This window comes from Gymnogyps californianus, chromosome 12 (assembly GCF_018139145.2).
Source record: "Gymnogyps californianus isolate 813 chromosome 12, ASM1813914v2, whole genome shotgun sequence".
Taxonomy (NCBI): domain Eukaryota; kingdom Metazoa; phylum Chordata; class Aves; order Accipitriformes; family Cathartidae; genus Gymnogyps; species Gymnogyps californianus.
This window is the reverse complement of record NC_059482.1, coordinates 19,658,129-19,681,945: the sequence shown is the minus strand read 5'-3', so window position 1 is coordinate 19,681,945 and position 23,817 is coordinate 19,658,129. Positions and strand designations below refer to the sequence as shown.

Sequence of the window (23,817 nt, the reverse complement as noted above, 5' to 3'; positions counted from 1 at the left end):
TTAGAATAAAGCTCTTTTAAACAATAATCTGAGCTGATCAAAATGTTCTTGATAAACTGGTCTTTCAAGTTCAGTAAGGATAAAGCTAAGGTACTGCAGTAGGCAGGAACGAGCAGTTGTAGGAAGAGAGAAAGGGGGAAGCTGGTTAAGGAGCAGTTCTTTAGAAGAGGATCTAGGGCTTACAGACTGGCAATACCTGTATATGAGTGGGCATTGCTGTGTTATTTTAGAAGAGCTAAGCCTTATGCTGGATGTGTATGAGCAGGAATATTGACTGCAAACTATGGAAAGAAAGCCTTCTAGTCTGCTGAGGAATAGTAGGGCTGGAGCTGAAGGGCTATCTCCAGAGAACCTAAATGAAAATAATCAGTAGTGCAACCTGTGAGGAAAGAAAGAAAGAGGTTTTGCTTTTTGGCTTAAGAAAGGCAGGCTGGGAGATGCAAGAGTGAAACAGGCGTGATGATAAGGTCTGGATATAGGTATGTACAGATATAAATAGTTACCCTGCAGAGAAATAGAAGTTAATCCTCCTTGAGCAAGGTGACCACAAGACCTAGTGACTTCAGCTGCAGAAGTATTCAGGTTAGACCATGAGAAAAACTTTTCTAACAGTAGAAATTGTTAAGCAATGGACTAGATTGTCTGGCAAAGCTGTGCAGTCTTCCTCTGCGGAGGCCTTTAATGACAGGTTTAATCTAATGAATCCTCACTTCTGCAAACAAATTCTGTTTGCTGGGTTTATAGGAAGGGAATGACTTTTTGCGTGTGTTTATTGGGTATTCTTGCTAATACCAAATTCACAATGAAAAATAAACTAAGTAACATTCTTAAAATGCCTCAATTTTGCTCACAATTCCTAGAAAATTCAAATTCCCTTATCTCCTTTATAAAACCCATGACTGGTTTGAATGGTTCCTGTTGTAGTACTGTTACACTACTAAATTGAGTCTCATGCAGCCATTGTATAACCTCAAGAGATAACACACTCAAGGAGACTTGTAGAAACTAGGGAAACATGCTCTTACCTATGCCCAGTTTAGAACAAAGCAATGTGCATGCAGGCGTAGCTTTAAAGATGAACCTCACTTAAACCTCATTTTAACATGCAAAAGAAGATTTTCAATAGAATATTTTCTAGATAGTCTCAGAAAAAGTAACTGAAGAAAAAAGTTAATATCATTGATTTACTTTCAGCACATTAAAGCATGTAATAGCATGAAAATGTAGAATAATCATGATGTGAGAATAGAGGAGGGGCATATGTTTAGATTTCAACCTGTTGCAATGCAGGGAGCTTAAAAAAAGACAACCGTAGGTAGTGCCTAGCTAAGGGAATGAAGTATTTCCTATTATAACATTGTTATGTGTCTCTGAAGTCTCACCAGTCAAGCTGTGGTTGTTACAGAATATCTTAAACTAAAAGGACGGCACAATAAATGAAAACTTTCATAAAATTTAATTAATTGTGATATTGTTTTCCTTGGTGAGGGTGGTGTAATTCTTACCACCGTTAACAATAGCTAGCCATGGAAATTTTTTGCTGTTTTCTAATTATTAGTAGTATTGTGTGCTTTTAATAAGTACAAAGTATCTGGTTGATGCCCACAGGATTAAGCATACACTTAAGTGCTTAGCAGAAGTTGGGTCCTTAAATGACCCTTCTGTATTTCCTTTGTCATGGCACTAAACCTGCTGTGCTTCTTGAACTTTATCTGAGTAAGTGCCGCATACTGTATTTATATCAGACACATTTTTTTGTTTGCATTTTGGCTTTATGAAATGTCAGAATCAATCTTACACTAATGAAATGTCCAAATTTCATCTCAGCTATGAACATAGCTGCTAATCCTATAAGATGTTTACTTTCTGCTTCTCTGGCTATGTATAGTAACAGAGAGTCTGCCAACTTAAGCGCTGCTGACAAACGTCTCCCTACTGCTAGTCAGTCTAATAAATGTTATTTCATTGAGTAAAGATTTAAAATTAATTAATTAAATGTCATTAAAATCCCTTGCAACCTTTGACAAGTTTGCTCTTACTGCAGACCAGTAAAAATAGTTACCTGAATACTGCATGTGCTCCCTGAATCCCACCCAATTCAGTAATTTTTATGCTTTAATCTTACAATTTCTTAACTTTAATCATTGTGGAATACATCTTTTAATGGTAGTAGCTATGTTTTAGGTGGAAACGTGGAGGGAGAAAGTAGAGAGAAAGGTAGGCTGTTCCAAGGGATGCAAAACCGATAGGAAAAATGTAAGCCAAAGGCCACTGACCAGAGTCCAACCTTCCTAGCAAATCATAGAGAGTGTAACTACAAACCTTCCAAGCCTTTCTTTAAAATTGATTTTGAAATTTTTCCTGTGGCGTTCTCAAAGTGAGAGCTACGTAATTCTCAGCATGAAGTCTCAGGCTGCTTTGCTCGTTGAAGGCTGTGGTCAAACAGGTCATAGGCAGACTGTGCACAGAGGAGTGTGGGTGTGTTTGTGTATGTAGTGACATTTTTTACATTTGGTTTCTAAGCTTCAGGCCCTGATTTTCCACATCCATGCATTCTGAGTAGCCCTTTGCACCTATGCAAACACCACCAGAAGCCTGCCCAGGCAGAATGGCGTATTTATTTGCACTGGCATAGCGCCTGAGGAATTACCCAGGAATAGGGCCCTGGTGTGCTGACCACCATAGAATAAAAGATCTCAACAAATGTTTCTCAGACTTCTGATACCCCGGGAACACTTTGTTTTAAACGGGAATTGATAGGTAGATGACAGATGTGGCCAAGCAGCCCTTACCTTTTGCAGCAGTCCTATGAACAATTGTTAGACCTGTCACACAACATGACCCTTCTTTGGACTCCCAGGGCTCCTAGTCCTGCCGGGTTCTTGAGAGGGATTGAACAGGTCGAGGGCACAGCTGTCTTGCAAAATTTCCCTTGCAAACCATTTGGGAATCGATCACGGAACTTTTTCCCCCCCACGTTACGGAGCAAGCTGATGAGGAAGAGGAGGTAACACCCACAGGAACATTGTGGGAATGCAATTTGGCACCGAACTTGTTCTGGTGTAGGTGAGTACAAAAGCTCAGAAGCAGCAGCCACTGCCTGGCTTGGTACCTCTGACTGATGCTGCACAGCTAGTGACTGTGTAAATAGGAGATCCATTTTCGGATGCTTTCCATCGAAGCGTTACTGCTCCTCATAGTTCTTCTGATGGACAGCAACCAGCCAGGAATTATGTGATTTTGGTAGTTTAGGACCAGATCTTATAGCAGTATGATCTGACATGAAACCTGGATTTGTTACGTTTATCTCTGCATTTATTTAGGCAGTGCCACTGATACAGCAAAGGAAGTACAAATACAGTTTTAATTTTCTTGGATCAGAACATCTTTCTCTCAGAAATCAACCTCTGGTGTGGCCAGTGGAGACCGTGTTGATTCACCTTCCTTAAACAAATTGATCAGGATTTAAAGTATTAATATCTTCCTTGTTCCAGGGTGAACGAGGAAGGTCCACTTTTCTAGGTGACCTGCCATTGCCTTTCATGTGTTCAGAAACAGCAGCCTAGCTTTTAAAAAATGTAAATGAGATTTATTCGTAGTGTATGTACATAGTTATCAGAAAACATGAAAAACAGCAGCCCATGGGCCTCTGTTCTTGAGAATTAGTTGTGTTTTCCTCTTGTAATAGACTTGTCCTTGTCCGATTCTCACCCTTGTTCAGTTAAGATTGCTGGAGTTTCCATATACTTTACAGTGTCTTATTTTGGTATCTGTGAAGGATTTACCATGAAATCCATGTTATAGCATGACAGAGAAGTACTGATTAAATAAATGATGTTTCCTATGGTGACATGGGACCAAATACACCTTTCTACTAGCTCTACTGTGCAGGACTCAATGATCCTTAAGCAGCCCGTAGACTTAAGAACTCACACCTCAGGAAGTCTCAGGCAGAAAGGTGTTGTCCCTCAATGCATGATTGAGAACCATTTTCTGTTTAGTATTTTTAACCTTCTCCTGTTTAGTTCCTGCTCTGCCACTTAATGTAATGCCCGTTTATTGCAGACTGCTTTTAGTTTGGTCCTTTTAAAAGCTCCCTGAGGCACAATGATGCCTAGAAATTAATGTATTCCCTTCCCGCACATCAAGCAGATGTGTGTATATTGAGTTAGTGTCTCTAACATTTAGCTGATTTCTTTTCAGAGCATAGTTGAATCACTGTTACGTACCAAACCCATTTGTGGCCTTTCCTCCTTAAACTATTGGGATATGTAGATTTATATACACAATATTTTTAACTTTAATTGCAAAGCACTTGTGTGACTTGCAGGTTTTTATAAAATCACTAGTCCTAAATGTGCTACGCTATTGGGCAGCATAGTGCTCCAGTTGTTGAATGTGGCTGGATTCAACAGGCACATATGTAAGGCACCCTTGGCATTCCAAGACTTTGAAGTGTCTGTCTTTGTCATCTTTGCCCACCCATCTTTTTTGTATTGGTTGGAATAGAAGTCGTCTTTGAAAAGATTACTGCTGGTTGAAAAGCTGAGGACTTCGGTTAACATGCTAGGTAAAAGCATCCTTACCAAGGAATTAACGTGTATTCCAGCTAACTGTACAGCCAGGTTAGGGTAACTCCTGCTTCTCCTTCTCTAAAGTGAAAGAAATCCTCTCCTAATGTTTATATTGCACAAAGCCACGATTGTTACTTCTCAACTGTGGTTGAGGTCACTCATTTTACCTGTAAATGGTGACGCCTTATCTTCCATCAGAAAACGGCGGTATCTCTCCACATACCTGCAAATCTTCTTCGTATCATATCCCCTCTTGCTGAGGCAGTCAACAGAAGTAACTCTTTGGAAGAGCATCAGTCCTGTCCTACTTTTCTAGTCTTACCATGAAGAAAAGTGCCATCACACTCAGAACTAAAAATGCCAACTTCAGGTTGCATTGTGTTTATCAAGGTAAAACATCATAAGGATGATTTCCTGGAAATCCCCTCAGCCCCTTAAAGTAGACAGAGTACCCTTCCCACTGTACTAAAAAGACTTAGCTGTTCAAGTAAAGTCTTTTAAAAATATAGATTTATTTTAAGCACATGAAACATCAGGATAGGCATAAATGTAAACACAGAAAGATTAAATATGGCAATAAGCTTGCAGCCAGACGATGCAAGCAATAACTTAGAGGCAGAGGTTACCATTTCACATACGAAAACCTGCTGAAAATTGGTTATTTTTGGTACTAGACATTCTAGACTGCTCATCTCAGTTTTAATTTGAAAATATCCTGTCACTCTACCCCTTCCAAGTTTTTATTTAGAAGTATTTGTGTAAATACCTATATATTTTAGCTACTGTATAAAGTGCATTCAGATGAAGGATGGAAAAAGGTAAAGGCCCAATTTCCAGGGCACTAGAGGGGACTGAGGCAAAACATACTCAAATCATTGACTAGAAAGAGCTTGGTTTCGAATCAAACCCTAAGAACACATTGAGTAATGGCACAGTAATGCAAACATGGTTTCTAGGAGACAACTTTAGCGTAGATACTAACTACTAGAACTATGGCTTGACAGCATATTTGCCTTTTAAGTTTTGCAGAGCAAGGTCACATTCCTCTGTTCATAATTACTAGAATAAAAATATGCTGAAGTTTGAAATGTTCCTCCTAATGTGATCCTGAACAGTTGTTACTGTAAACAACATTCTATTTATTTTGAAATAGTCCATTAATTCTTGGGTCTTATTGTCTGCATTTTCCTGTAGACTGTGAGCTGCTATCTTGGAATTCCAATTAGTTGTTTGTTGTTAGAAGTGCAGCCATTTCCGCCTTTAAGCCTAAAGCTGTTTCTGTTAACATCAGTGAATCAGCGTGTCTTTTTCAGAAGCTTAGGCTTTATAGTTTTCACAACTAGTTGAGGGAAATCTAAGGACAGCTAAAAGAAAGCACCAGCTTCAACTCTCAGCTTCTTGTAACTCATTTGTGTCTCTCAGAAACTTGAGAAAGGCTAAGGGATATTGCAAATTAAAACACTCTGGCATAATTTTTTTCCCTTAAGACATGTTGAGGATGTAGAGGAATTGAGCAGCACCAAAAATTCCACTTGTTTTTACACAAGTGGACTCCTCAGTCTCCATTCTGAGAGGTCACTGCAGTGCTGGAGCCTCTTACCCCTCTTAGCACATCTGTTACTTTTGTGGAAGCTTGAACTTGGAAGACAGTGAACAACATTCCCAGTATTGTGATACTGACATCAAGGACAGAATAGTTACAGTGGTTTTTCCCTTACACTCAAACAGCAACAACTCCTCCTGATAGGAAAGTAAAAAAAGAAACTTTTTTTTTAATTGTAACTTCCATCTCTATTTTATATCAATTGTGCTTATGAATAGCTAGTGAAAAAAACCCTGTAGAATTCAAGAGCTGAATTCTTTAACTCTTCTCAGTCATCCTTTTTGTCAGAGGTACTTGAGTTATCCTCTTCATTGCTTTCGGGACAGACTTTATTTCTTGCAATTGGTGTTGTTTCTGAGACTGGGACTGTAGTCTTTCTAACTGGACTGCGTTTGACTTCAGGTGACTCAATGTCATCCTCCTCCAACATATCTAACTGGTATCTCTGTAGCTCTAGGTACGTAGTAAACAACTTGGCATATTCTGGATGCTTCAGTGCAAAGTCCTTGAACTCATCTGAAAAATATAAAAAATACAGATACTATAGTGCAGCAACAGAATCAAAGAAAAATTCAGTGCCTGCTCCTTTTACTGAAGCTGATCTCCAGTTACTTTCCTCTGAAGCATCTCAGGCATATCACACAAAGTATCTAGGTCTGTGCTTGTCGTGAAATGCTTCAACAGTTTTCCCCAGAAACAGGGTATGAGAACCATCAGATATTTTCAGGGAGAAAAAAGGTAGGAAACTCTCACTGTCAATATGACTATCAGAGTGCTCTTTGTTACAAAAGGATGTAGCTTACCATAGGACAGCTTCCCGGTTTCATCTGCATCTATTTCTTTAAAGAGCATAGAAACATCAAGCTCAGGCACCCCCAGAGCTGACTGAATGATACAAGCAAACTCATCTTCTGTTATAGTGCCATCCTCATCCATGTCAAAGAGCTGGAAAAGACGTAACATGTAGAAATACTTTAGCATCAGTTTGCCTATGAACCTTCTGTGCACATTAGCCACCCATATTAGGTTTCTAGTATTCAAGAGGTGATCTGCAAACAATGCCTGGGATTTGAAGAGACTGGTTGCAACTCAGCTACTTTCTCTTGCAAAAGATTGTCTGTATTTTCTCTGGAATAAGACTAAGCAGACACTTAGCAGAGCAATGTACACGCTATAGTTGGGATTAGAACATTCTGCAACAACAAACCAACCTCACAGCATTAATTCAGTAATAAAACTCATACAAAACTGATAAAAACAAAAGATAAACAAAGGTTTATGTTAATTGTCATCATGAGCTATGCTAAGGGTCTACTGGATTCAGCCACTCTATACTGGAATATCTTAGGTTTTAGTCTTCATTTTCATTAAGTTATAGCACATCTGCCATCAGATTAAACTTGCCATAGTTTATGCTCTGACATAAAATACCTAAATTTTAGTATATGTGATCTGTCACCCACTAAGGAATTACTGTAATTAACAAGGAATTTTGGTGACTGGAATACAGGCAGTAGATGTACACTGGTCATCCCATCCTTCCCAGTGCAGTGACAGTAAGCATCTGCTATGAATCAACCCCTTGAGAAATACAAGGGATGGATGGCTGTAATTCGTAAGTACTTGCTCCAGGCAAACTTTCCCATTGCGAAGGAAAGTACATTTAGTGGCAGAGAAAACAGGTAGCAAAAGGAAACCCATAGTTCCATTTCAGACTGAAACAGGCTTTTACCAGCTGAACCAGTCATTTCCCACTGAAACTGGGAATTAAAACAAATTACTAATTTTATAATCAGTGCAACTGTTAAGATACTGAAGAGTACAGTCTAGAAAACAAAACAATGAAACAGCAACAGTAGCTGCTAGGCTTGCTTCTTCATAGGAATATGTAGTGATAAAACATCGGTGAAAAAGCACAAATCACTTCTAACAGCTGTAGTGCTTATCTGTAAAGCAGCCAGTGGATATAATGGATTGCCACAAAAATTATGGTACTTCTCGAGTACACATCAGTACTAAAAAGTATCCAGTTTAAGATGAACATGATCCATATCTCAATATATTGTTCAATATGGTTCATAAGAACAGATTAGTGGGTAAAATAACTGAATCTGTGTCAAAGATCTACTAAAAAAGAAGTCACTCGAGCATTTTCCTATTCAGGGATTCACAGACTGGGCATCCCTGGTCACAGATTGCCTGCTTGTACCTGAGATCTGAAAGGACCTACTGCTCCTTGACTGCTTGTACTATCAGGACACCATAGTACAAGCCAATACATGATCTTAGACGTAGCCCAATTTTGGATGTGCCGGTCCTGAATAGCCCTCCTTGATTTTTGCCCCCCTCCTCTTTGTTAACAACAGTGACTCTACTGAGCGCTTGACCCACAAGAAGATACTACTCCATCTATTGTCTACTTGTGACATTGAAGAATCACAGCAGAAAAATCCTCAGGCGAAAAAACTGCAAGTGCTGCTGAATCATTTTTGGAGTTAGCCTGCCAAGTTACATACTCATTAGTGCCTTCACATGGCTTTTGAAACCCTTTTCTGTGAAGCTGATGCCTGCAATTCTCCCCCTCCCCTTCACACTCTAAATGTCAATTGGTTTAAGAGTATTACTCACATTTGCATAACAGATTGAAGCTATAAACTTATGATTTGAAAGCTAATAGATTTACAGTCAGTCTTGATTTGTCACGTTTGTAGATTTACACTAAATTGAACTTACCTTAAATGCCATCCGAATAGTCTCTTCTGTGTTGGCTGGGTTACAAAGAATAGACAAACCAATTACATATTCTCTGAAGTCAATGGTGCCATCTCCATTCTGTAACCAAAATACACATGGAAGTAGTTATAGTTAATATTGCAAATCACTTTCAAAGCTGTTGTATAAATCAACTATACAATGTGCACTAAGACAGTTTACAACACTAGAGGTATTTGTTCTTCCTGGGAAAAATAGTAACAGCTCATTAATATATGTAATACTAGGGCTGAAGTAGCAATATACATATTTTCAATAGCTAGAAACTAGGTATCAATTTCTATCTTATAAACACCCAAACAAAAAAGATTTAAAACAACTTACAGTTTTTCTGTAGTATATGACCTCTGAGAAGCCTCTAACAAGAATTGGAATACGTGTGTTTAAGGTAACTGTAACAGTTTATGTAGCACTGGCACTTGCTAAAGTTCAGAGACCAATGCAACATCCTAGAATAAACAGGCCAACAGTGAGGCTGTTGTCTTGAGTTAATTCTTCCTAGGAACCTTCAGCAATAAAATATATGCCAGCAAAAGTACAGCCTGATGATGCAGTAAATCTACATGGTCTATCTTTAAGCCTTTCTTTGAAGCAAATGCATTGCCCTACGTGCTATTTTGAAGCCAATACACTGTCCTACCTTTTAAGCCAGAAATGCAATTAATTCATTGTAACAGCCTCTCTGATAATTCCAGTTTTGATCAGAACGAACATTTCAATGTGTTAACTACAAAGCTTCATCAACAAAACATTTGAAGCTTGCTTTGAATGGGATTCGTGATTAATTCTATGTAAGTGGCATTGTATTTGCAGATAGGGAAAATGGCAGATGCCTGCTGAAATACATGCTTAAGTCAATAGTGTTCCTGTGACCACACTGAAAGTTTCTTGAGGGTTTTGGGAAACATCCTGTCTGGGGAAAAGCCATATATAAGCGTTAGGTGATGGGACACAGAGTAGTTAATGAAGGAATAGTAGAGATGACTAGTAGCTCATAGTTTGGAACATTCACAATAAGGGCACTCATCAAAAACATTTTAAAAGCAAACAGAAGTGTGAGGCGGAGTTCCCTTTGTGGATGATGTGTTGTACGTTTCAGGAAGAACAAGATTTTCTTAAAAAGCGGACTCCCGAAGTCTGAGAACAGCACAAAACTTTCAGCCAAGCAAGAGAGGGGTGGTCTCCTGGGTAAATCGGTAGTGAACAGCCAGATCTAGACTGTATTTCTGGCTCTCCTTACCAACTTCTAATGCCCACTTGAGCATACCAACCTGAGCCTTTCTGTTCTTGGTTTTCTGCTGCTGAATAGTGGAATATGGAGCTTGCCAGTACAGAAATGCTAAGGCTGCTCTGTAGAGCGCTTTGAAAATCTTGGGTTCTATGAAATAGGGATTTCTGTTATTGAATTTAGGTTTTAAGATAGTTCTTGATTAACAAAATATGTGTAATAACGTGTTCAGTACTAACTTTTCTTTATCAAGCTATACATTTGACAGGATTTAAAACTGCTAAGATACAATTTTATGTAGCCTTCAAAACCAATTCAGGACTGTTTTGCACAGATGACTTATTTTCTTTATATTGATGGTCTAACCAATCTTTTTTGAAGACATGCAACCTTTAAACATCTTGTACTTTAAAAACTTGTGAATTTTAGGGAAGCTTTTTACAAAGATATGAATAGTCTTTAAGTTACTTTAGTGTGTGTCTAAGGTATATAACTTTTGACAGTTTTTAATCATTACAAAAGGACAATGTTCTCTCATAAATGCTGTTTTATTTACAAATCTGTGCTCTCGTGCTGCAGAGTTTGACTTTAAATATTTTGGCTACATCATAGTTCTCATAATAGAGATAACAGATCTAACTTTAAAATGTATCATTATAAACCTAGACTCTTAAAACAACTGAAGCAAGAGTGTAGATAATAATTGTTCAAAGTTCCATGGAATATTTTTGGACAGTTTTATAGACTGTATTCTTAGCAAAGGATTGTTTGATGTGATTTGAATATTTTTTTAGTTTTATTTTTAAAGATAAGAATATGTATCAGGAAAAGAATTGGGAAGGAAACTTTAAATAAAATAGTCTCATTAAAAAACAACTTCTGAAATAAGTTAACACAGCTGTGGCTGCATATGGAAAAATGACAAGAGCTAATAAGGGTCATATTACTTTCATTAAAGTGCTAAAACCCAGTAATCAAAGCTGAGTGCAATCTGATACACACAACTCCAGCCTTTTGAGTAGGAAATAGAGCTGCTATACTTGCAAGATCATGTTGTGACTAGCTCTACTAAACCCTAGGATGCTGGCTAACTTCCAAATGCTCTGGCATTTTGGTTAAGGAGAAATGATAGGGTTGTTGCCTGGAAGAAGAGATGGGAGTTAAACTGAAAATGCAGGAAAACCTTCAGTGCTTGTGTAGCACCACTGCAAACAAGCACTTGCAGTAGTCTTTCTACACTGTATCTAGCTGTGTTTGCAGCTTATGCACCCAAGAATATTTTAAGGAAGCAACATGTGAGCTGAGCTCCAGTTCTCTAAATAGCAAAGTAGAACATCAATATTTAGATATTTGTATTTATGTTACATAAAATAATCAAAACACAGTGTAACCTCAACAGCTCTTGTCTTCCTTAAGGAAACTAGTTTTCTGCTACTATTTTCACTACAACATGCTATGGTAACTAGGGTTTTGTTGTTGTTTTTTTATATAATACAGTAAATCTTACGCTTTGGGAAACAAGTTTGCATTGTCATAAGCAGTCTCCATTTAGAGTTGCACAAGGACTGCAAGACAGATGCAGTCAATAAAGTTTGAAGTACTACTGCCTCAAAACTTTTTTCTCACTGTGTAAGGCAATGGGAAAAATCAGGTGTGTATGTGTGTGCGCTAGTCATTCATGTTTAGCTAAGTAGACCCTGAGTCACTTAGAGGGCTACCACAGAGAAGCTACAACTGGACCATTTGGGGAGGAACTGCAGATGCACCTCTTGTGTTCATATCCAGGCTCATCATGTAAGAGGCTATTTCTGCAACTCGAAAATTCCCACCGCCTGTTGCTACATGCAAGTTCTAACTAGTCAGAAAGGGAAATTCTGAAACAAACTTGGTAGGCTGGTGCTCACCTGGAGGTATCACACTTTCCCTCGTGCTCACTTTTCTATTACTCAGAGCCCAAATGCCACTGTGGATAACTGTGTGCTTTTCCATTGAATAGCTGGGAGGGGGTGAATGCCATTAGGAAGGAACTCACCTCTTTCATCACAATTTGGGCCAATATGAATATTTTTACTGTTTCTGTCACCCAGCTTGGTATTAAACAAAGCGCAGGAGGTAAAAAGTCTGGGCAAAAGTTGTAAGTTACTTTTTCCCAAGTTGCAAGTAACAGGCTTCTGCAAGTATACCAGGGAGGAGACTTCATCAGTTTGGAAAATACTATTTGCCAAGTGTAACTGCAAGATTTAGAAATCAAAGCTATGGAAATTTAGAAACAAAACCAAACCACAGTACCCCATTAGCATTGAGATGCCCTGCAGGTATTGTGTGGTATTTCTCAGTTAGTCACTGATGTCTCCCTGGGGAGGGGCAGAGACATGTGGACTCTTACATCTGGAGACTGCCTGCTCATCCTTTCACATTCCAGTCAGCTAGCACACACCCTAGACAATTTTCTTTTAAAGCAGCAGAGCCCTGCTGAGAAATCTGCCTTGTTACATTGCAGTGCAAGAGCTGTTTTCATCAACTATGTAATCCTTAATTCAAAGAAATGTACCTGTGACAGTTCATGTTATTCCTTTTTCTTATACTCAAAAGTTGACATCTTAGAACTGCATAACTAGCTTGAGCGGGACGCTGCACCCTGATAAAATCTAACTCAGATAGCCAGAGGTTGATTTTGGCTGGCTGTCTGCTGTATGACTGCATTATTACAGCAAGCTTCTCTAAATATAAATGTAGTATTTTAAGTTGTTTTCATTATAACTATAATAAGGCTTGAAGGAAAGAGAGAAAAGACTAGTTAATCGAATTGTAGGAAGGAGAAAAAGGTTGTAAAAGTAGCCTTATATAAGTCTTGAATTTTGTCCTGGCCAGCAGCTAGAACTGACAATACCACTCAGGTTTTGCTTCAGCAGACAAGCATGAAAAAGCAGAAGTAGAAAGGAAATTAAATATGATTATGTAAATTCATTGATCATTATAGTTATTGCAACTCTCATGGTTTTCCCCTTGTTAGAAATAACTGCACAACTCACTCTCACTAGTGATTGCCTTCAGGCAAACAGAGCTTTATTCCAGCTTACCCAATGCTCACAAATCGGAACAGTAATACCAACACCAAACTTACGAGCTTTTTATATAATAGTTATACTCCTATACAAGCCACTTTACATGAAGAAATAACTAAGTTTTGATCCTTCAACATATTCCCTCACTTCAGAGTCTAGAGATAGTTTTCTGAGACAGACTTATGCAGCTGTCCAACTGACAACTTGCACAAACCCTTCAGAAAAGCAGACTAATGCATGCACAAGAGGAATCACAACGCTTTAAGCTGAGCTATCTACCACTAGCTACATCTGCCTTAGAACAAGGAAAAGACTACAGTTCTATAGCACAGGATTGTCATCTTCCATGTATATCTTCCAGACAAAGCTTACTCTTCTCTGCTATGCCTTCACGAATACATGGTCAGCTGCAGCCAGTCTTCAATGGTCATTTTGATCTGTCCATCTCCATCTCGGTCCAGGGACTTGAAGGCCCGGAACATGCTGTCCAGTCGTACCAAGCAGCTAATGAAGTTGTTGAAATCCATGCTACCGTCCTCGTCGGCATATCTGCGCACGATTACCTGGCAGAGTTGTTGGTTCAGGTGGAACCCTGCAGCCTTCAAGGCGTCTGGCAGCTGAGCTCTCCCAACAGTGCCTGACTGATCAGTATCATACTGCTTGTATACATATTGCCATTTCTTGATGTTGTTCCACAGATACTTAAACTCTTCAAAGCCCAGTTTGCCATTTGTATCACTGTCCATGACGGCTACCATGCTACGGCATGTGTCTAAGCTGAAGCCATCTGTCTTCAAGTCTTGATGTCTGGAAACGACTTTGTTCAGGATGTCCCTTAGCTCTGTGGCACACACTTCCATATCATCTCCAGCCAGCTGGACAAAAAGACGACGAAACTGTCTGATCTCCTCGCTCTCATAAGCTTCCACATTCGTAAAATGATTGCGAGGAGGTGGAGGTGGCTCTGGATTATACTGAGCTGCTGCTTCACTTATAAGATCGACAAGACCTCCAACAAGTCCTCCGAGATTCCCTCCACGTCCACCTCCTGTTAGGAGACCTCCAAGGCCACGTGCAAGGCTCCCTCCACGACCACTACCACTTCCTCCACTCAGCAAAGCTTTAGCAAGGAACATCACGAAGGTTTTTTGAAGGGAGTTACTCAGAGATCCAGTGCTTCTGTAACTCTCCGAAGCTGTACTGTGTCTGAGCTGGGCGTGGGCAAAACACAGCTTATCTGCATATGCTTAGACTTCACCATGTCTGTGCATGTCTCCAGGTGCCAGAGTTATCTCAGGCCTCAGTAGTTTCTGTCAATTGTGGATACGTCTCTATTTCTTTTTTTCTTCTCTGCATAGTTAGCTTTATGTGATTTGAGGAATCTTTTTAGAAAAAAAAAACAAAACTATGAGGCTGAAAGCCACAGAGCAGAAGTCTCAAGATACCTGTGCTCATAATTGAAGCAATTTGAAAAGAGCCCTGCCACATTAGTGTGACTGCTCCTCAGTTAAGCTGATCTCCTTAAAGATGAATGCACTGAAAGCTTACTAGACTCTTGTCTGTTCTTGCAATCTTTGACGCCTTCAACTTTTTAGTGAATTGAGCATTACATTGCTAATTCTAGTCACTGACACTGTTGTGCCAGATAGGGAAAGTGAAAGGAGTCTTGATTGCCCTTAATTATTTTGGTTGCCACACCATATTTCTGTTTTATGTACTGTGCTTCAGGACTCAGACTACATGTTCATAGGAGCCAATGGTCCAAGATGGGGAGGCAAGAATGAAGAAAGGATGAGTACCTAGCTCTGCTAGAGCTTCAATGCATTCAGCAATTAAGGTAATACATTTGATTCTTCTCTATTTTAGAGCTTGTAAAACCTTTTTATCTGGAAAAATCCTGAAACAGTTTTAATCTGCATACACAACGTAATGACCTCCCAAGGACAGGTGTACTGCTAAAGCTATTGTGATCAGGAAGAGTGATGCTGAGTTGGGAGAGCTCCTACGATAAGAAACAAACTCCAGTTCATAAGCACTTGCAGTACAACATGCTGCTTGCACTGTAGCACATATTGGATGCCTAGAAGTCAGATGAATTCTATGCTATGCTCTAGTCAGTGATGCTTCTGGTATAGTCAGAGGGGTGCATCCACAGAGCAATTTTTCTCATCTTCAGAGAGAAGTAGAAAATGGAAGAGCTCACCACTGACTGTGGGGGAAAGCCTAAACGGTCAGATAGCCTCCTTTATGGCTGAAGATAGGCAAGAGGAGTCCTTATAACGTCTAACAGCACCCTTCACAAACACAGCAGGAACATACACTCTAGTCAGCTTCAGTCTGCCTTAAATTATCTACTTACAACTACATCAGTTAATTAAGCTGTCAGAGTGTACATAAGGTCAAAATCTGGGGTAGGCAAAAGGAAATACGCAGCCATTACCAGCATGAAGATTATCATCTGATGGTGGTGCAGCAACTTGGTCCAAGAGATGGCTGTCATCTCACCCGCTACAAACTGACCAACCTTTTTCCATTGAAACTTAAGAAGGAAACTGTAAGTGTCACCTATCTTGCCTACAGGAACTGCTAGCCAAGAAGCATTTACTAAGCTGGACATAATGAATTAAATATCCTTTGGGGATGTGATTTTTAACAAAAAATTGTCAACAAGTCAGTTAACCAATTACTCACCCTGTCAAAGAGTAGAAACAGCTCTTTGAGGACATCTGAAATAGGCAGCTTCAAGTACTCCGCAAACTCCTCAATTCCAATTCTTCCCCCTTTGGAAGCACTTGCAATAGCAGCAAAAGTATCCAACTGCTCTCTGACATGACTCCATTTTAGGCTATGCAAACATGAGGGAGAGGAGGTATTTCTATACAGCAGATCTTGGACAGATGGAATTTCAGTAGGAGTTATTACAGCGTTCAAAGATGAAAAATAGCCAAACAGAGCATGTGTGTACAGCATTAGAAATGCTGTACTTCCAACTTGATATTTTATATGAAATCAGCAATTAAGGACCGCTCCCCCCAGTTACTAATATTAAAAGCAGGCAGTTCTATGCTTGGGTATATCAGAATTCCTTAGAGTAACTTCCCAAACCTAGAATCATCTGTCCAGTTACTAGGCTACTCTAGCAGAGAGCTTTTCATTACCATAAATTCAGGTGCAGCATTATTTTGCTGCATCATGCTCTAGGGTGAATATTTCCTTAACAGAAGGGAATAGATCTCAGCTCTATTAGCTAACTCTCTACCCAAACACTAGTATCCCTACGGCCTGAGAAGTATCTGATCTCTCTGCAGAAATACACCACTGTACCTCAGTAAGAATAATTAGGATTGCCATGTAACTATTGAAGATTGTTCCAGAGAGAGTTCTATAAATGGATATATAGCATGTATGTAATAAGTCAAGATTCACTGTGCACGTACTTCAGATTTGACCACAGCCATGCCAGGTTATTTGATGGAGTTACTGTATGATTAAGTGGTTCAGTCCTCAAATTCCACTGTATCCAGACAGAAAAAGTCAACACACCACTATTGAAACCTGGCTGCACAGTACAACTAAGAACAGTAAGCCACTGGCTGAAGTCTTAGGCTGGAAAGGTTTTTTACTTCTTACCACACACTGCCTGTGCATCTCCACAAAAGCAATTTAAATTGGGCACCACGATTACCATCAAGTGCCTAAAATAGGTACTGCTCTACCTTCCTCACCTTTTGGTGAGACAAATCCATAAAAGATTAGAAAAATGCATTTCTCCTCTTGTAACACTGCTCACAAAAATTACTTGGGATTAGTTCTTACTGGGATTTTCCTCATCTCTGATTTCCATATAGTTTATGTATGTAAGTTGTATACGTAAATACATGATATTACACAAATACACTATATTACACATGGCCAAGTCAGTTGTCAGGTAATTTATCCTTCTGTAGATGGCCATCAACACCTGCAGCACTGCAGTAGTTATGTTACCAACAGCTAAATTTCCCTTACTTGAGTTTCTTGCTAATTTTGGTGAACTCCACCAGCCCAGCTTCCATGGGTAAAGTCAGCTGTCCTGCTGAAATCATCAGTCTGCAATCTTCAAAAGTGTGATCAGTGACTGGCACATTCAAAGCACTGAAACAAAATTAAGGAAAAAGAAAAGTCAGTTTCTTACATTAAAATTACTTTTAGTTGACTGTTTCCCTTCTCTGTCTCAGTTTGGCTTTCATGCTAGTATACAAAACAAATGATAATTCATTCTTGCACTGCTGCAAGTAGGATAAAGCAATACATACCATTTTGTGAAACTCTGAAACCATACTGTGAAACTACATTATGGCAGCGTCATGATGTTTTAAGATTCACATCTTGTAAATGCAGCCCAGTAACCCTAGAGAACAAACCACCCACTTGCTCTTGCCAAGCAAATAAGGGAGCAATTTATTCCAGCTTTCCATGAATTGAACATACTATGTTCCAATGTGACAACCTTCTTTATGCTCCATGTAAAAACAATCAGGGTGCTTTAGTATAAGAATTTGATACTTCTTAGTGAAAATCTAGAGCAATTCCTATATATACTACCTGGGACTTGACTAAATTGTACTTTATGGCTAGGATATATATGGAATTGGTGGATATAAAAGAAAAGTTCTCAAATATTTTATTCATGATTGATTACATACGTTGCCATAGTTTGTCGGACTCTGTTGGCAAAAAGAATGGGATCATTCTTTTCTTCCTCAGTAGGAACATGAACAGGCAGAAACTGAAAGAGATGAGTTATCCAATCAATTCAATAGTCACCACTTCATTAGCAACATGAACAATTTCTTGTTATTGTTTGGAATGGCGGAAAAACAGGAGGAAAAAAATTAGCCATGCAGTGAAGGAACTGGACACTAGAGGTCTCAACTGACTTAGAAACCACTCTGGCTCTTCTGCCCTAGCCACACAAATGAGATTTAGTCCAAAACTACCTCTTAAAGATTGGTAGAAGCTGCTTTAATATGAAAAATCAAACCCCCAAAGAAGGAAAGTATAATAAATGCATACTTAGTTAGAAAATTAAATGCTACATTGGTAACAATGTGAGTCTGAAATACTGTACACTCCTTTTCAAAGATCCTTTATAAGTGATGTTATATACTGGAATAGCATATGTAAGATTTTTAATGTTTTTAAACACACACTGCAGTCCTACCTCGTACCTGTTAACAGTATCTGTCAGCATGTGACTGATAAGTTTCCTGTAAATTTTTTCTCCATGATAAAAATGTTAAGGAATCTTAGTTCTGAATTGTTAAGTAGAGCACTAACCAGATAAAAATACTGTAAAATTTTGGAACTCCAAGCAGACAGTAAAAAACCCCAACAAAACAACCCCCTCTCCTCCCGAACCTAGCAAACACCCCAGATATCTAAATGGCAACACATTTACTGTTGAGGATTTATTCAATCTTAATATGTAAGAAGTTGAAGTAGCATTACACTAAGAATGTACTATAGGTGAATTATTATCTAACATGGCATGAATCAGCATCTGTTTGTTTGCAAAGTAGTGTGTGTGGAGGAGTATTTTGTTCTTTCTACTTCAGTCTAGTGTTCGCTTGTAGCTCTGTTTACCATGCCTTTTCTCAGTTATAGTTATCATTTATCTGAGTTCTGCTACTCCCCACCCTGCAATCTTGCCCTTAAATCCTAGAATGCAGCAATTCTAGAATAAGTGTAATGGTTCATTGGAAGACACAGTTGCTAATTATGTGTCAATATGTTTCTTCAGTGATATTGCACTTGCTGGTGATGCACTAGTATAGTGGTAACTGTCCCATATAAATGCAGTCCATCCTGAACAGCCTTTTTATGTTTTTTTTTTTAAGGAATGCTGCCTCTTTATGATTAAAACCAGTAAGTTTATGGAATCGGTTATCTGTCAAATAGCCGTAACAATTTTCTGTTTATAGCTAAAAGTTTTCTCTCCTGTAAGGACAGTAGGGGTCCAGCTGTTCACATGAAGGTTTGAGATTTCATTCCTTCTATAAGCAGTTGCCAGCTCTGTTCAAGGTCTGACGTATGTCCCTGTTTATTACAACTCCCCTTCAGAAGTCACATAACTCTTAAACTGAGGAAGCACAGGCACACTGTACAGACACAGAAAACTGTGTCGTCACTGGGTGAGACGAAGTCATAACTCTGAGAAGTTTAGCTATGCAAACATGGGTCATAGTCTTGAAAGTGGTCATTACACCATTTGAGGCTGAGGTCTTGCTCAGACAGCAACCTAAATTTCTGGCAGATTAAACACCACCTCCGTCCCCTTCAAAAAACCCACCTACAATTATTCATAAAACCAGTTTGTCAGAAACCACAGCTGGGGATGAAGAATTTGGTTTCTTGGCCTCCTGAGGTGGCATGCATGATCTTACACACACCCAGCTGCTTATCTGGTGAAGACTAGGAAGTATACCTTCCCTGTCAAATTGCAGTCCTGCAAGAAAAATTCTTCACAGCTCTTTCAGTAGCAAAAATACTTTGATCTGCTTTTGACCTAGTCTCTCTTCTTACAGAATTTGCCTAATGCTGTATCTTTTGCAGCCCTAAAACTCACTGCCAGGTTCACTGTTTAATCTTCAATAGCCACAGTTTGTTAGAATACGACGAGACATGCACACACATACTCCCTTGGACTATAGGAGTACATCACTGTTCATGCACAGGAGGTAGAGGCAGCACAAGACTGATGGGAGTGGAGAGGCTACTTGCTCACAGTATGGGACAGCAACAGGAATGTCCACTGCTAAAAGGAGTGGTCTGATTCCCTCCTTCCCCAGGCAAATCTGCTCCTTCTCTTTTTAGAAATGGAAGGACTTTTGCATTGATGCTAAGAAATAAGTTCCACTTTGGGGACACATGCTGCTGTGAAAGCTGCATATTTTTTCATGTTTCAGTTTCATCTTTTGGAACATGAAATTGATTTTCTAACAGGCAAGTGTGAGTTCTGTTCTGAAGTAGGGGAAAATAAACCTTCTACTGGAAGGGCTATGTTAACTATTTCTTGTTCCCATGTATATAAATTACATAGATATGTCCTTCTGTACAAAATCATTAGGAGAATTAGCTCTTTAGTACACCTCCTATAAGTATGTGTCTACTGCATGTACTATACAGTAACAAGGTGCGCCCTTAAAGTGAATTTCATTGTTTCACAACAAAGACCATATTGCTAATTGTTAGTAGTAGCAACTTGTATTCACAAAGCTTTGCACAACTTTGCTAAATTCTGTTTTGCAAATAAACAGCAAAACCTGTCTGAATTTCTCCCATTCCTCAGGTCCCTAAACCAACGTAGTCCACACTGACAATCCTTTGTGGTCTGGTAAGGAACGTGAAGTACAACGCTTAAACAAACTGATTGCATCTCAGTTATCTGGCTCCTCACTACTGTGTTTTCAATGTTGACTCTTTGACAGGGAGCAGTTAAGAGTAAACGTACTGATATTATGAAGTGTGTATGTTGTTTCAGTTGTCATTCATCTGTCTTTGTGCTGTGCAGCTGATTTTAATAATCAAGGGCACTGGTTCATTATACAAGGCTCTGTACAAGTACTAGAGTCCTTAAGTAAGCTCTTAGTTGCAGAAACCTTTTAGAGTTCAGTCTGGGAAGATGGTGAGGAAGACAAGAATACTTTGAAGGGAGCAGGGAAATGAGAAGATGGGAAAAAGAAGTTGTGACCTTTAACAGAACGTATTATAATTCTTAGTTTTAACACCTGTAAAATGCATGTGGTGATAATTAGCCATGATTTTACAATGCTTTAAAAATAAAGGCATTTCTGACAGCTTTCTTTTAGGAACTCATCAGATTAAGTGATACATCGATATGGACAACAAATCTAAATACATTACTCACCGTGATTCTGTTCTTGTTTCTGAGACATTTGTTTATTGTTTACTAACAGTGACTAATAACGTGAATAATGCATTTATATTAAAGTATAAATTCCCTGGTTGCTGAATCTTAGTACAAAAATATTTCTAATTCTTACCTCAACTTCTACTCTCGTGAAGAGCTGACACAGCGTCATTACGCACAGCTCTTTTCTGCAGGCAAAGAGGAAGAAAAATACATTTTACTTCTTTAAAAACAAAGTATTTGCACATCAGTAGATGAAAGTTTTTAAAGCATTGACAAACACACAGCCAATATTGGACGAGGTTTTTAAGTACCTTGCAGTGAAGTTCCCTGAAATGTTGCTTTTGACATTTTTTCTACAGGGCTTCTGTATATACCTGCTGCTTGCTCACTGGGCAGGCAATTGTCTGTTGTCATGCATATTAACAATACTATACACTTCTTTGGCCAGCAAAATGTATATATGTTACTTTAAAGAGGTGAATACATACTGGATTTTAAAGCTTTAAGAGCTTTGAGTCCGAGAAGTAGCTTTACTTTATCTTTTATTCTCTCATCTGCAAAATGGGACCAGTAACTTCCTTCTGCAGAACTGAAGCAAGGATTTGTTAGTATTTGCTAGCCATTTTGCAAATCATAGTAGTGTTTACACAAATGTGTGAATGAAGTGCCAGTATGTTCGGGACCTTCAGTGCTTTTAGAAGAAGTCACAAATTTTAGTATCAACAGGTAGGGGGAGGAAGAAACTGCGAAAGAGTGTAAGCATAATCACTTCCACTTCTGACTTGTTCTTCTCACCGTTATTTTTAAGCAGAAATGCACATTTGCCCTTTACTTTAAATCAAATAAATTATAATAGAAAACCTTCAAGCAATCTTTCTTCTGTTCTCGTTTTGGACAAAATAAAAAAGAGAAAAGGAAAAGGCAGGAGAACAACTAAGGGATCCTTTCTACTTTCTGCAGGAATCCACTCTTAACGCTTGATTTTCTAACACATAACATTAGGTATTCCTCCCAGTAAGGCACAAAAGTAAGAAAGAAGTAGTAAGTGAAAGCAGAAACTGGGTCAGGAGGTTTCTAAGGAGGAGACCGGTACTGTCCCATCCTGGCTGCGATATCCAGGAAGTTTTACAAAGAGTGTGACAGTTCTGTGTTTTGTGATCTGCAGGTTTGCATGGGGGATGTTCTTCTCCCGGTTCCGGTTATTTTTGTTAAGAATCTCTAGATTTTACCCCATACATCCCTTCTCTTCCCATGATTTTGCCAAGCTGTGTCTTTCATCTTCTCACAGGTTTCGATTTGAGCCTTCATCATCCAGCCACCAGGCTTAGAGCATTTCTCACTTTTTAGTGAATGGGCAGCCTCTTCCCTTCCACAGGAATACCTCTGACTTCACTTCTTTCTTCACCTATTTATACACCATCCCTCATAACTGAAGACATAGCTCCTTTTCAGTCTTCCAGCATAAATCCTTCATAGGGGAAATATGTAGTATGCTACTGAATTTGCAATGTTCATTACTCTCAGTATGCTGATAACTGTAACAGCAGTAACAATAATAGCAAAAAACTCTTGGGAAACTGAGATGGACATTTTCATCTAGGTCAGCTTTCATAATGTCCTTTTTATAAGTCCGCAGGTGCTAGGATTAACTAATGATAGCTTAAAAGGCGCTTATGATCTGCTCCACTAGTTCAGACATGTTTCAAAATTAGTTGCCTTAAAAATTTTAGTCACTTAGTAAAGCAGTACTACTGTACTTACACTACATATTCCACATGAAAATGTTGTATATGGATTCTGCAAATCAACATTTTAATGAATGTTTATAAGGTGAAAAGTATTTTCCAGACATATTTTCAGTGCAGCCGTAAAGGTTTTTTAATACTTTAATAAAATATTTTAGCTTATTAGAAGGCCACCTGTGTTGAGAAATAAACACAGATCCATTGCCTAACTGGTTTATTGAAATATTTTTCATTATTTCAATGTCAGATACTATATATATAGCTTCTTCACTGGGATCTCAAAAAATTGCTTTTGTTGAGTCAGGCAAAAATAAAGATCTAAAGAAGAATCCTAGATGTCTGAATGGGGAAAGATGCAGAAAATTAATACTTGTTTTGCCCATCTTCTTCATTTACTCTCATATGACTTCAAATGAGATGGAGGAATGAATAAACAGAGGGGATAAAATAACATTTATTCTTCTTGTTTGTATACCATGTAGGAAACTGTAAACATCTATGGATTTTGATGACTATGATTGTTTCCCAAAGAAAAAGAACTTCAAATCTTTCTTTTGCTCTAGTGTAACATGCAAAACATAGGAGAAAATTAAACAAAATGGTGGCAGAGCTGGAAATAATGCTTCCCCATTTGCAAACCCTTTCTGTAGCCATTCAGATATGAAATCTACTGCATGACAGCATTATCCCCAAGTATTTCCCCCTCATAAAAACAGATCTAGAAGAACATGTGTCTTGGCTTAGCTGAATCTGTTTGGCAGACTGTTTAGCAACGGGGAAAAAAAATTCTGTATGTAATTTTCAGTAGGATTAAGAAACTTACAATGAATAGCCTTGCCATGTCCAGGTCACAGTATCCTAAGGAAAAAAATAAAACACAGAAACGTATGCCAAAACCAGATGAAAGTTAGAGAG

At 38.7% G+C, this 23,817-nt stretch overlaps 2 protein-coding genes across 2 annotated transcripts in view; both read right to left on the bottom strand.

The window, feature by feature from the left end:
* Positions 1-5,062: 5,062 nt before the first annotated feature.
* LPCAT2 (lysophosphatidylcholine acyltransferase 2) overlaps positions 5,063-23,817 on the bottom strand; it is a 33,439-nt gene continuing 14,684 nt past the window's right edge. Inside the window, exons 7-14 of the mRNA XM_050904162.1 lie at positions 23,726-23,760; positions 21,288-21,342; positions 17,928-18,010; positions 17,251-17,376; positions 15,934-16,087; positions 8,911-9,009; positions 6,981-7,122; positions 5,063-6,693 (exon numbers count right to left, since the gene is read on the bottom strand). Of these exons, the coding sequence (XP_050760119.1) occupies positions 6,446-6,693; positions 6,981-7,122; positions 8,911-9,009; positions 15,934-16,087; positions 17,251-17,376; positions 17,928-18,010; positions 21,288-21,342; positions 23,726-23,760 (942 nt within the window). The 3' untranslated portion in view covers positions 5,063-6,445. The remainder of the gene's footprint in view (positions 6,694-6,980; positions 7,123-8,910; positions 9,010-15,933; positions 16,088-17,250; positions 17,377-17,927; positions 18,011-21,287; positions 21,343-23,725; positions 23,761-23,817) is intronic.
* CAPNS2 (calpain small subunit 2) lies at positions 13,331-14,393 on the bottom strand. Its single transcript, XM_050904163.1, has one exon. It carries the CDS (start codon positions 14,376-14,378, stop codon positions 13,632-13,634), a length of 747 nt encoding a protein of 248 aa, XP_050760120.1. The 5' UTR covers positions 14,379-14,393; the 3' UTR covers positions 13,331-13,631.